General features: G+C 53.1%; 1 protein-coding gene across 2 annotated transcripts in view; it reads right to left on the bottom strand.

Moving 5' to 3' along the window:
* The window catches only part of CERK (ceramide kinase), a 46,070-nt gene extending 40,004 nt beyond the window's left edge, over positions 1-6,066 (bottom strand). The window contains exon 1 of one of the 2 annotated variants that reach the window (XM_043966466.1): positions 5,839-6,066. In XM_043966466.1, the coding sequence (XP_043822401.1) occupies positions 5,839-5,983 (145 nt within the window). In that variant the 5' untranslated portion in view covers positions 5,984-6,066. The remainder of the gene's footprint in view (positions 1-5,838) is intronic. The other variant, XM_043966464.1, reaches the window with a different exon arrangement.
* Positions 6,067-13,423: the final 7,357 nt, after the last annotated feature.

The following is a 13,423-nucleotide window of genomic DNA, read 5'->3' as shown; positions in this document are numbered from 1 at the left end:
GTGCTCTCAGACTCCAAGTCTTATAGCAAATGGTATTCCCCACCTACAGGAACAGCACTGGAGCTTAACCCTGCTCCTCACTAACTCAGGCCACCAGACCCCAGACCCACTGTCTTTATACAGAGAGAGAGGCTGGCCTGTTTCCTGCCCTGAAGTTTTTGAAAATAAGAAAGAATCCATTTCTTAGGAAGGTTCCATGACCTTATCCAGAATTCTAAATAAATGGGAAATTAAGGCTTAGAAAGTAAGGAATACGGGGGCAGCTAGGTGGTGCAGATAAAGCACTGGCCTTGGATTCAGGAGGACCTGAGTTCAAATCCAGCCTCAAACACTTGACAATTACTAGCTGTGTGACCCTGGGCAAGTCACTTAACCCTCATTTCCCGTGAAAACAAAACAAAACAAAACAAAAAAAAACCCCCAAGCCCCCTAGAAAGTAAGGAATACACAAAGAAGCCATGCTTGATAAGCATTCTCAAGGCCCCGAGCACAACTGTGGAGGTTCAAACCTCATACCTATCCCCTGAGACGTGGCTATTAGCTGTCTTTTCCTGTGCCCTCCAGTATCTCAGGGAACAGGCCTGGAGAATGTGGATGCTCTCCAGAGAACAAGTATGAACAGTTCAGACCAAAAGGAAATCAGATCTCAGGATCCACCACATCCGGCCCAAGCACACGGTCCAAGGCAGGGTTAGCAAGGCCTGACATAGAGAGGAATTGCTTTGCTCTGGCCTGTGAAAGGAACGGGGGAGAAACACAATCCAGAGACTTCTTAGGAATCCCACCAGCAGGTCAGGCCTAAGTCCTGCTCCCCAAAGACAAGCCACATCTCTCCAATGCTGCCCAAAAGATCTGGCTCTGGCAGCCCATGATGCTGACCTGCACAGGCACCGATCCAGCTTTCAGCACAAAGGCCTGCCAGGCCCACTGAGCAAGCTGAGCAGAAAGAGGTCAATCACTTTCCAGTTTGCCAATGGCCGGTCCAACAAGCTATTGTAGCATCAACCAAGAGGAAAGCGGGCATGAAACCTCTAGCGACAGCACGGCCGCTGGGCAGGAGGTCTGAGCTGTCCTCTTCGGAGAGCAGGGCTCTCAAACACTCTATCAAGTTCCGTAACCAAAACCTGCTCCTCGGGGCCCATTCTGGGAGTGGGGTAAAACCCCCCAAACAACCTTGTTGCTCTGCATATTCTCATTCCAGGTATGTGACACGCTCCCTGCGGCTCTAACCAAGCCCAGCCTTGAGCTTCCCTCAGTCTCACATGGGACACGGGAGCCACGTGACCTCAGTCCTTTCCTGCCACGTTGCTCAGACCCCCTTTCTCAGTCTGATTTCATGGCAAAGGGCCAGTGAGACTGTTCAGAAAACACAGCAAGGGGTGGCATGGAGAGCTTCTGTCTTCACTCTGCCGGGCATCGACGGGGGCAGGGTGAGGAGGACAGAAGAAGTGTTCTCTTCTGTCACAGACAGCCTCCGGTTCTTCACTTGCACAGGCTGCACACACAGTGACCTGGAGCACTTGGGACTGTGTCCGTCTTGCTTCCCTTGGCTTCCACACAAGACAAAGGCAAACACTGGCCTTTTCAGATCCTAAGCCAGACGCACATAACCACTCACTCCTGGGCAGATTTGAGTCTCAAAATGCCCTTTCTGTCCTCCTTACAATCCCACAAGGTCAGTCAATAACACTAAGCTCCTACTGTGGACCAGGCACTGTGACTGCCCTCAAGGGGCTCACAGTCTAACTGCGGGGGCAACGTGCCAACAGGTCTGTAAACAGGAAATAACCAACAGGAGGGGCAGCTAGGGGTGTGCTGGACAGAGTGCAGGGCCTGGAGTCAGGAAGATCATCTTCTGAGTTCCAATCTGGCCTCAGGCACTTCCTAGCTGTGTGACGCCGGGCAAGCCGCTTAGCCCTGTTTGCCTCAGTTTCCCTATCTACAAAATGAGCTGGAGAAAGCAATGACAAAGCACTCTGGTATCTCTGCCAAGAAAACACCAAATGGGATCATGTAGAGTTGGTCATGACTGAAACGACTCAACACCAAAAACCAAGAGAAGGAAGCACTAGAATGCGGGAGAATTGGGAAAGGCTTCCTCAAGACAGTAGGATTTTAGCTGGGGCGTGAAGGAGGCCAGGAGGCAGGGATGAGGTGGGAATGAGTCCCAGGCACAGGGGACAGCCACTCAAACAATGGAGTGTCTAGTTCGAGGAGTGACGCAGAGGTCAGGTGGTGGGGGAGCTGTTAGGACCAGAAAGACAGGAAGGGGCCAACTTGTGAAGGGCATTAACAAAAGATTTTCTATTTGAACCTAGAGGTGCTGGGGAGCCACTGGAGTTTCTTGAGCAGAGTGGGCCACAGGGTCAGACCCGCACTTAGGAAGATGGGCAGAAGTGGGGAGAGATGCAGTGGTCCAGGTGATGCCTCCACCAGGGCAGAGGCGGGCAGAGGAGAGGAGGCGCATTGGAGATGTTACTAAGGTAACCCTGACAGATGGGATGGGGGGTCCCAGGGGGAGGGAGGTGAGAGAGACTAAGAGCCAAACAGGATGATGGGATGCAAGCCTGGGCGACTGGCACGCTGGCAGTGCCCTCAACAGTAACAGAAGAGCTGGGGGGCAGAATGGGTTCAGTTTTGGACAGATTGATTTCAAGATGTCTCAGAGCCGTCCAGTCGGACATGTCTGAGGCAGCTGGCAAGGTCAGATTGCAGGTCAGCAGAGACTAAGGCAGGAAAGGGAGGTCAGCAGAGATAGCCATTACAGCCCATGAGGCAGGACAGAGGAAGAGCAGAGGGCCCACCTGAGGTTAAAGGGTGTGACCTGGAAGATCCAGCAAGGGAGGCTGAGAAGGAGCAGTCAGACAGGGAAGGGGAAGGGGGGGAGAGAGGGAGAGAGAAAGAGGGACGAGGGGGGGGGGAGGAAGAAAGAAAGAGGGAGGGAGGGAGGGGTATTTGGAAGACCTAGAGAGGAGAGCTCCCCCAGGAGGAGGGAGTGATGCACCATCCGAGGCTGCCCAGGACAGAGCAAAGGCACTTGGATCTGACCATTGGGAGATGGCTGGTATCCTTGGGGAGGATCATTACCTTTAGCTGACCTAGGAGGAAAGTGGGATCAAAAGAAGTGCCATGGCCCATCCTGGGTCACTGGGCTAGGAGGTGGTGGAGGAGGGTAGGCGCCACACAGCTCCTTCCTCGAACACAGCCCACGTAAAAGCCGGGACGGGAAAGAACCTTGGGGCATCAGTCCAACTTGCTCCTTTTAGAGAACAGGAAGCTCAGCACCTGCCCAGAGCCAGCAAGGGCATAGGAAGGATGTGAGACTGGGTCCTCGGGGCCCGAGTCTGGGTCTCTTTTCCCTCCTCGATGAAATGGAGAAAACAGGGCTATAACTCTCAGCCTCCTGAGCTCGTCAGGAGAGCCCACAAAGCAGTGAGTTAGCAGGGAAGTCCCCTGCTCCATCTCTAGCAGAAATTCCAGGCTAACATCTGGGGGTCTGCAATGGGCTCTGAATGCACCACCTTTGCAGCCTGGGAGGGAGGTGCTAAATCCTCATTTTGCAGATGAAGAAACTGAGGCTGAGAAAGGCACGGTGATTTGCCTGGGAAGTGGGGGGCAGCTTTCACATTCAGGTCTTCCTGACCCAGATTATTGCTTTACCATCTGCTGCTCCAATTTATAAACCAGCTGTCAAGTGACCCTTTGGAGCCAGGAAGATTCCTTTAGAAACAATGACTGGCGCCACAGAGATTAGGCTTAGATGAGTTCTACTTAGGCCTGGACTAATAGGAACTTACAGGAGTGCCCTGAGTGCAGGGGCCTGTGCCCAGGGCAGCACCCTCACTGAGGAGGGCAATCCCCAGCCCATTGCAAGTCTGGAATAAATGCCAGTTGACTGACTGACTGACTGACTGACAGGAGGTTAGGTATGCCCAAGTAGGAGACGCCCTGAATGAAAAAAGCTACATCCACCAACAAAATGTACGTTCTTCTATAACCAAATGCCAGGGGAAAAGGGGGCAGGGGAAGAGCAGAGGATACTCTGCTAGAACGATTCCTGGGTGCCCAGGGGAATCTGGGCATAGCAGAGGAAGGACCTCCCCAGGCTCCCCTCACTGTCAGTGCCCTTCTGAGGAGACTCAACGGCAGGACCCAGGAGGCGGCCTAGGGGAAGGCAAGGAGGAGACGTGGGGAGCCCCCTGCCTGTCTCTCTCAGGTGCCATCTCTGGCTCGGTCACTGCAGGACAGCTAGCTGGGGGGGGGGTGAGGAGGGACAGTTCAGGGAGAGGCCGGGTCCGAGTACACAACTGAGGTTAAGTTATAAGGACACAATTCTGCCCTCTTCCATTAGGTTAGGACAGAGAAGCAGCGTTTCCATGGTGCCTTCGCATCTCTGGCATAAGAGTCCCAGGGGGTGCCTGAGTAGGCTGGCTGGGAAGTGCCAGTACCACGGCAGGGCCTCCAAGAGGATGGGGCCCATAGCTCAGGGTTACCAGGGCAAGCTCCCCACCTCCAGAGCCGCTCCCAGGCTCCATGCCCTTAGAAGCAAGTTGACAGCTCATCTCTTCCCAGTCTGGAAGCCGGCCTCTCCCTCGGCCTGGGTCTCCAGGTGAGGAGCTTTTCAGCAGGGAGGCCAGGAGGTCGGTGGTGTTTTGGCCGGCGGGCCAGCTGTACTCCAGCACCACGGGCTCCCTCGGCAGTGCCCTGTATCTCTGGGACACAGGAAGCCGTTCCTTTGGGAGGGCACCAGAAAGGTTAAGAGGCTGCTCTGGGTTGGACACCCACTGTCTCGCCCTCTCCTCTTTCCTGCTCCCACTCCCCACCCTTTCCTACCTGGCCCACCCCCATTCCTGGCAGCCAGCGCCAGCCTCAGTTCCCCAGGACTGGAGGGCTTCCCTCCCCTCCGGCAGGGCCAAGCCGGGGAGGGGCTACAGGGTCCCCCAGTGAGATCGTGGGCTTTGCTTTATGGAGCCCCTGAAGCAGTGGGGGGGCTGTCGTGGACCTGACTGGGGTCCCTTGGGGGACAGATACAGCACCTCACACTAGATGCACGGGAGAAACTTCAGGAACCCATGGGCCACACGACAATCGGCATTTTTTCAGGAAAGGGGGCGGTGCCCATGATTCTGGTCCAGTCCCCCTGCCCCAAACCTGGACCTCTCAATCAGGGCTCCAGGGCTGCTCTGGGCCAGGACCCGCCTCCCCCAAGTCCCACGGAGGGGGAGCAGCCTGTGTAACCCGAAACCGGGGCCTCTGTGGCCAGGCCGGACCCAGGGCCAGAGCGGGAGAAGGGCAGCCTGCCCGCTGGCCCCTTCAGAACCTGGCGCCCCCAAGCACCCGGGGAGGCCCCAGCTCGGCGGGGTGCGGGCACCCCGCCGGCACTTAATAAATGCTGCCCCCCACCCCCCGGAGAGGGAGCACTGGGGAGGCTGAGAGGAGAACCCAGGCAGCCTGGCGGCCGAAGCCGGATCCTGGGTGACCTTGGTCTCGGGCTTCCCCTCCGCGGGCCTCAGTTTCCCCCCCGGGGCCTGCAGGGGCTGCGAAGACAAGGTCTAGGGCAGCCGACACGCCACGGGGGCTCGCAGCAGTCCATTGTACGGGGGGGGGGGGGACCACGGAGGCACCGCAGACGTCCCCCAGACTGACTCCTCGGGGAGGGCACCCCAGCTTCCAGAGGGGGAAACTGAGGCCCAGGGGAGCAACCGGCCGGGTTTGCGGGAGGTCAGCACCGCCGGTCTTGGCACCGGGGGTCAGGAAAGGGTCCTCACAGGGAGGGGTCCGAGGCCTCTCCTCTCCCCTCTCCCTTCGCGCCCCCCGCGCATGCGCACGCGCAGTCACCTGGCCCCGGGGTTCGGGCTGCGGCCGGGCCCCGGCCCGGGTCCGGGGCGGGCCCCCAAACGAGCAGCGCCCGCGGGCGGTCGAGGCTGAGAAGGCAGCGGCGCCGCTTGAGCCACAGCTGGGGCGGGCCTGGCTCGGCCTCCATGGCGGCCCCTCGGCCCGGCCCCGCCGCGATCTCTCCGTCCCTCTTCTCCCTCTCTCTCTTTACGGGCCGGGCCGGGGGCGCGCGCGCGCGGCCGGAGCCGGGGAAGGGGGCGGGGTTCCGGGTAGCGGTTCCCCCCCTCCCGCCGCCGTCCGGGCTCCCCGCGGACGCGCGAAGCCGCCTGCGTCATCACGTATGCAAAACAGCCCCCCCACAAACGGACGAGGGAACAGGGAGGGAAGAGGGCTGGAAGCGCCAAAAGGGCGGGGCATTCTGTCCCTAACCAATGAGGATGCCAGACACTCCTGCAGGGGCGGGGCGGAGCCGAGATCAGACGCTTTCCGAAAGCATTGCTGTGTGGGCGGGGCAGGAGGAGGGGCGGAAAGACCCAATGAGAGCATCCGAGGGTGTCGAAGGGGGACTGGATAAAACCCAGACTATGAACTTCCCAAAAAATTCCAATGTGGGCGGGGCCGAAGCGTAACCGGGAAGAGCCAATGAGAGCGTCCGAGGAGTCCGAAGGAGCGGGGTGGAGCCCAAACAATGAACTTTCCTAAGGCACAATGTGGGCAGGGCAGGAGAAGGGGGCGGAAGGACCCAATGAGAGCGCCAGGGGTTCAGAAGAGCTTCAGCGGTGGGCGGGGTAACCAAGAGGGAGAAGGGAGGGGCCTTGAGGGAACCTTCCGAGGGGCGGGGCGGAGGAAGGGAAAGGCAGGCGCCCGGTAGGATGCCGTCAGCTTTGGCCACGCCTCCGGGGGCGTGGCCAGACAGGAGGCAGGGGCCGCCTTGGAGTGCAGTAAGGGGAAGCGGAGTAACTAACCTGATGACTCCTGGTTTCCATGGAGCTTCCTAGACGCCGCTTCTTACACCGTCAGTCAGGAAACATTTATTAGGCTCCTACTGTGTTCAAATCCCGAGCGGTTAGAGCGGAAGCGCGAGCAGTCCGGGCATTCAAAGAGCTGAAACCCTCCCAGACCCGCCTTATTTTACACCTAAGGAAACTGAGGTTCTCGGAGGGTCCTGGGCGAGCCACACAGACAAAAGCCCGGATCCCAGGACCAGGCACGGGCCAATGCGAGGTGTCCCCGAATAGGCCTGGGGTGTGCTGGAGGCCCCGGCCCGGCCTCACCAGTGTCCTCCTGTTAAAACGGGGACTCTGCCCTGCATAGATCACTGCCCTTCTGAGCCGAGGGGGACCTCGGAGGCCGTGAGCTAACCCTGCCCCCTCCACACACTGGGCAAGGGCTCCTACCCAGGGTCACACAAGTGCCTGAAGCGGGCTTTGAACTCGGGTCTTTCTGACTCCAGGCCCCGCTTGCTATCTCTCCACCTTGCTGTCCAACAGTTCTAAAAACTAGGAAAGCCCTCCTTCCTCCAAGCCTGAAGGCTTCTTCCTCCTGCCTTTTTGCAAACCCCAATCATTGCGCCTCATTCTCCTCCAGCCCCAGTACTGGAGGACAGATGTCATAGGCCCCTTCTCAATACTCCAAGTCCTCAAAGGAATTGGGCAATTGGGGGCATCTTGATCCAGCTCCTCTGGGGCCTCCCTCCTCAGTTTATCAGTGTCCTGCCTAGAACAGAATGAGAGTGTCTGTATGGACTGAACCCAGAGAGGAGGGAGGACCTCTTGCCTCCTGGCCCCAGGTGCCCAGACAGTGCAGCTGAAGATTACCAGAGCTCCCTTGGCGGCCAGCTCATAGCCACAGACCTTGCAGTTCACTGAGACCTTCAGATCTTTTCCCTTGAACCCCTGCATCCCCAGTCTGCTGTGAAGCTCATTTGGGATAAGGAGGCCTAATCTAAGACCTCTCCCAGCTCAGTGACCTTGTCACAACATTTAGGAGTCCAAACAGGATTGTGGAGCTGGGTCCTCTGATGTGCTTGAAGGCCCCAGGGAAGGCTCCTAGGGGCCAGGAGAGCCTGTCCCTTTGTCCCTCTGCTTCCAGGAGAAGCCCCCCTCTCCCATTTCTCCTAGACACAAACCCACCTGTTCTTCACTTCTCTTCAGACCCTTTCCTGAGCACGTTCCTTGTACACACTGGTGTGGCTGAACCTGGGGTCAGGAGGGCCCGGTTGTGAATGTCAGGGACCTGGGATCAGTCCTGACCTCTCCTGTGCAGTTTCTTATGGTGGAGAATCAGGGGATGAGGCTGGTGTTTACCCCAGTCGTGGGGGTCAGTCAATTATCCAGCACCTGCCTTGTGCTAGGGCAGGAGCCAAGCCTGGGAGGAGCTCCTGGGTGAGGAAAACCCCTTCTCTGTGGCTGACAGTCTTAGAGGGGGGTCAGGCAGGCAGCAAGGGTCAGAGGTTAGACCTGAAGCCAGGTCTTCCCAGCCCCTGGACAGGTAGTCCTCTGACCTCTATGCCAGGTTGCCCTTCAGGCTCTGCCCCCTCAGGGTGTCCATTCAGTCACAGGGCACAGACAAGTATATACCAGGCAGGGAGGCCCACAGACACTCTGCATAGCCTGGCCTTTGGGGCAAGGTGAAGGACTAAGACAGCGACTCTCCACCGGCTGGGAAGGTGATGCTGGTGTGGACCAGAGGAAGGATGCTAACAGGCCTTGAAGCCTGGCTCGGCTACTTTGTCCTAGGATTCCTGGGCCTCAGTTTCCACAGGAGGAAGAGTGAACTAGGTGAGCCTGTGTGCCCCCAAGCAGAGCCTGCCCTTCTCCCCAGATACTCATCTTTGCCTCCAGGTGTGTTTACACCTGTCCTCAGACTCAGTTTAGCTGTTACTTGTCTGAGCCAAGATTTCTTCCTCTTTGTGTTTTGTTCTTTGTTACACAAGATGTCTTCTGGGGAGTGGAGGCAGGGGAGGGAAGGGATATTTTGGAAATGAAGGTAATGCAAATTCAATAAGAACTAGCATCTCTACATCACTTTAAGGTCTGCAAAGCACTTTACAAATATCTCTGTTTATCCTCACAACAACCCTGGGAGGTAGATATATTATCTCTACTTCACAGATGAGGAAACTGAGGCAGACAGAGGGTAAGTGACTTGCCCAAGGTCACACAGCTAGTAAGTGTCTGAGGATGGATTTGAACTCAGGCCCCCTGGACTCCAGGCCCATCCTTCTATCCACTGGGCCACCTAGCTGCCACACTATAATGTTTCTTAAATACTTCACCCAAATATTGATTAAACACCTTTCCCAAAGCCCCATTGCTAGAAGACCACAATACAGAGACAGAAATGGAAAAAACCCAACAGTCTCTGCCCCCACTGATGCTTACATTCTTAGTGGCAGGAAATCCGGTCTGGAAGCTTCATTTCCTTATCTGTCTAAGGAGGCTGGAGAAGTGTTTTTCTAAGATCCTTATCTTCCCTAACTGTTTACATCTCTGATTCTCGCCCCCAAGTCATCCACAGTGCGGACTGAGCCTTTGATGTTGGAAAGGACCTCAAGACAGATCTCTGCCAGTGGCTCTTAATGGTGCTGCACAGACCCCTGAGGCTCCCCAGACCTCTTCAGGGGGGCTGAGAGGTCAAACCTATTTTCATAATAGCAAGACATGATTTGCCTTTGAAAGAACTCCTCCCATTTCCAACTGTGTGAGGCTGAGTGTTTCTCCAGCCAAAATGCCAAAGCACCATGCAACTGACTGAATGGAGATTCGGATATAGAAGCCAGCAGCCTCTGTTTGCAGATCAGTCACCAAGCCCTGCTGATTTTTTCAGCGAGTGTCTCTCCCCCATCCCTTCCTATCTGTTCTGATGACCCTTTTTTCTCTTTGTTTCCCTGCCTCCATACCTTCCCATCATTGTCACTCCCCCATCCTGCCCCAATGGATTATCTCTCCTAAATGTTCTCTCTTGGCTTCAACAATGTCCTTGCAGTTAGGAACAAGCCCCAGGTCCTTAGCCTGGTATTCAAAGCCTTGTTCCATCTGGTGCTGGCTCTTCTCCCCAAGTCCTTTCCCGGCCTGACTTCCTCGGTCTCCACAAACCTTCAGAGGCTGCCAGCATGTCCTCCTTGAGCCAACCCAGAGGCTCCAGATCTGGATTCCAAGGGACCAAAGAGGGCATCAAATCCTACCATAGCTCAAAGCCAAGACCTCTCAACTTCCAGACAAACCTGCCTGCTGAGTGACAGGCCACTTTATCATTACCCACCCTCCCAAGAGGAAGCTTTTCCTTGCATGGATGGGGCCCACACATGCTTCTCTGCAGTGACCCCTGGCTGCTCCCTTCTTGCCCTCTGTGGCCACCCCCCATGTCAGCTCCTCAGGACCCTCCATCCCCACATGTAGTCACTTTTCCAGACTAGACATACCCCAGTCTTTGAAGCAATTCTCCCAAGGAATGGGAGCTGCCTCTGTCATCATAGCTGGTGACTTCCTATCTCTCTTTCATTTGACTTTCTTTTTTAGCATGTAAGCCCATTTATCCACTGCACAGAGGAGAATATGCAACACACTGGCTCTCCCTTTGGGAGCAAAATGCCCCAGGTTCACCAAGAAAGAAAGAGCCTCTGATCTCACCAAAGGGAGATACTCTAAGTCTCTATAGTAGCCTCTGATGTATACATCTTAGCTCATAATAGTCTTCCCTCCCCATGGCCTTTTCCCTCTACCCTCCAAATCTGCCCATTCTCCATTACACAACCACACCCCTCTTTGACCCCAGCCCAGAGAGATCCTGCCCTCCTCTGAACTTGTGAGATCTGAGGGCTATCAAAAGATCATTTAACTTTTCTTTTCTTTTTTTTTTGTGTGTGAGGCAACTGGGGTTAAGTGACTTAAGCCCAGGGTCACACAGCTAGTAAGTGCCAAGTGTCTGAGGACATATTTGAACTCAGGTCCTCCTGACTCCAGGGCCGGTGCTCTACCCACTGTGCCACCTAGCTGCCCCAAGATCATTTAACTTAATGTGATATTCATTAAGGCCCTAGAGTCTCCTAGGTCCCATTGGGTCTATACAATAAAATATTCCTGCTCCCAGGGGGCTTATAGTCTATATACCTAGAACTAGAGATAGCAGGAAACTTAAAGGATATTTACTTTACAGAGAAGAAAACAGACCAAGAGAGGGGAAATGATTTGCCCAGGATCATACATGCAGAAGTATCAGAAGTAAGATTCAGATGCAGTGACTCTCAATAGCTACTCTCTTCTACCTCCCTCCATTTGTTCCTTTCCCAGGCTCCCCTCCCTCTATCCTCTTGAAAGCTTCCTCTACCCACAGGTCTTAGCTCTATGCCCCTTCTTCCAGGAAGCCTTCTCCAATTAACTACCCATAAGGAATCTCTTCTTTGTCCAATTTTCTTTCTTTCTTTCTTTCTTTTTTTTGCAGGGCAATTAGGGTTAAGTGACTTGCCCAGACACTAATGCATTGTTGGTGGAGCTGTGAGCTGATCCAACCATTCTGGAGATCAATTTGGAATTATGCCCAAAGGGCAATAAAGCTGTGCATACCCTTTGACCCAGCAATCCCACTTTTAGGTCTTTTGCCCAAAGAAATCATGGAAGGGGGAAAGGGACCCACATGTACAAAAATATTTATAGCTGCTCTTTACGTGGTAGCAAGGAATTGGAAGTTGAGGGGGTGCCCATCAATTGGGGAATGGCTGGACAAGTTGTGGTATATGAATACAATGGAATACTATTGTGCTGTAAGAAATGATGAGCAGGAAGAGTTCAGAGAAACCTGGAGGGTCTTACTTGAGCTGATGATGAGTGAGATGAGCAGAACCAGAAGAACATTGTACACAGTATCATCAACATTGAGTGTTGACCTACTGTGATGGACTATATTCTTCTCACCAATGCAATGGTACAGAAGAGTTCCAGGGAACTCATGATAGAAGAGGATCTCCAAATCCAAGAAAAAAAAAGAAAGAAAGAACTGTGGAGTATAGATGCTGATTGAACCATATTATTTCTTTTGTTTTGGGTGCTGTTTTTTTTTTCTTTCTATTTTGAGGTTTTGCATCACTGCTCTGATTCTTTCTCTTGTAACAGGATTAATGCAGAAATAGGATTAATGTTATTATGTGTATATATATATGTGTGTGTATATATATATGTATATGTATAGAGATATATAGATATAACCTATATCAGATTGCCTGCTGTCTAGGGGAGGGGGGAGGGAGGGGTGGGAGGGAGAAAAATCTGAAATTGTAAAGCATGTATAAACAAAAGTTGAGAACTATCTTTACATGTAATGGAAAAAATAAAATACCTCATACATAAAAAAAAAAAAGTGACTTGCCCAGGGTCACTAGGTCTTCCTGAATCCAGGGCCAGTGCTTTATCCACTGCGCCACCTAGCTGCCCCTATTTTCTTTCCTTTTTAACATTTTCATTTAAAGTTTTGAGTTCCAAATTCTATCCCTCCATGAGGCAGTAAGCAATGAATCAGATATAGGTTATACATGTGCAATTATGTAAAACATTTCTGTATGAGTCATTATATATGACTCAAATGAAAGAAAAAAATGGAAAAAAACAAAAAATAGCATGCTTCAGTCTATGTTCAATATCAGTTCTTTCTCTGGAGGTGGATGGTATGCTTCATCTTGTCCTTCAGGATTATCTTGGATTTTTGTATTGCTGAGAATAGCTAAGTCATTCACAGTTCTTCATTGAACAATATTGTTGTCACTGTGCACGATGTTCTCTTGGTTCTGTTCACTTCACTTTGCATCAGTTCATAAAAGTCTTTCCAGGTTTTTCTGAAATCATCCTTGTCATTTTTTATAGCACAATAGTATTCCATCACAATCATATACCACAGCTTATTTAACTATTCCCCAATTGATGGGTTTGTCCAATTTTCAAAGAGCCCCTTGTCTCCATCTCTCCTTCACCCCTAACCCTAACCATGACTAACTTCCTTGTGCCCATTTTGGACTTATTGACTCTTTCTTGTCCTTAATAATGCCCTGGAACTCCCTGAAGGCAGGGCCAGCCTGGAGCATTTTTCATCTTTATAGCTTTAGTCTTGCACACAGCAAGCAGGTACTTAATAAATGCTTGTTGACTTGGCTTGATAACTTTTAGTTTTCCTTGATGTCATTGTGGTCTTTGTGTGAATTGCTTCGTGGTTTTAAATCAGTTCAGGTAAGTCTTCCAAGGTTTCTCCACATGCCTCATACTCATATTTTCTTACAGCACAATAACATCCTATTATATTCACTTCCCACAATTCATTAGCTATGCCCCAGTCAACAGACACCCACCCAGCTTCCAGTTTCTAGCATAAAACACACTGCTCTGAGTGGATTGTGGCAAAGCAGATTGTTGCTGTGGGGAAATACAATGCTGCTTTGTTAGTCTGTATAGAGTCAGTTAATTTTTCTCCCCTTGCCCTGCCCCCACCCTCATGCCCTGCCCAGAGCCCAGAGGGCTCCGGAGGTCCGAGTAGCCCAGAACTCAAAGGAGAACTATTGAGAACTGCCCATGCTCAGGTGAATAGTTCCATTCCAAGACTCAGG

This window comes from Dromiciops gliroides, chromosome 5, assembly GCF_019393635.1.
Source record: "Dromiciops gliroides isolate mDroGli1 chromosome 5, mDroGli1.pri, whole genome shotgun sequence".
Taxonomy (NCBI): Eukaryota; Metazoa; Chordata; class Mammalia; order Microbiotheria; family Microbiotheriidae; genus Dromiciops; species Dromiciops gliroides.
This window is presented reverse-complemented; position numbering and strand designations above follow the sequence as displayed.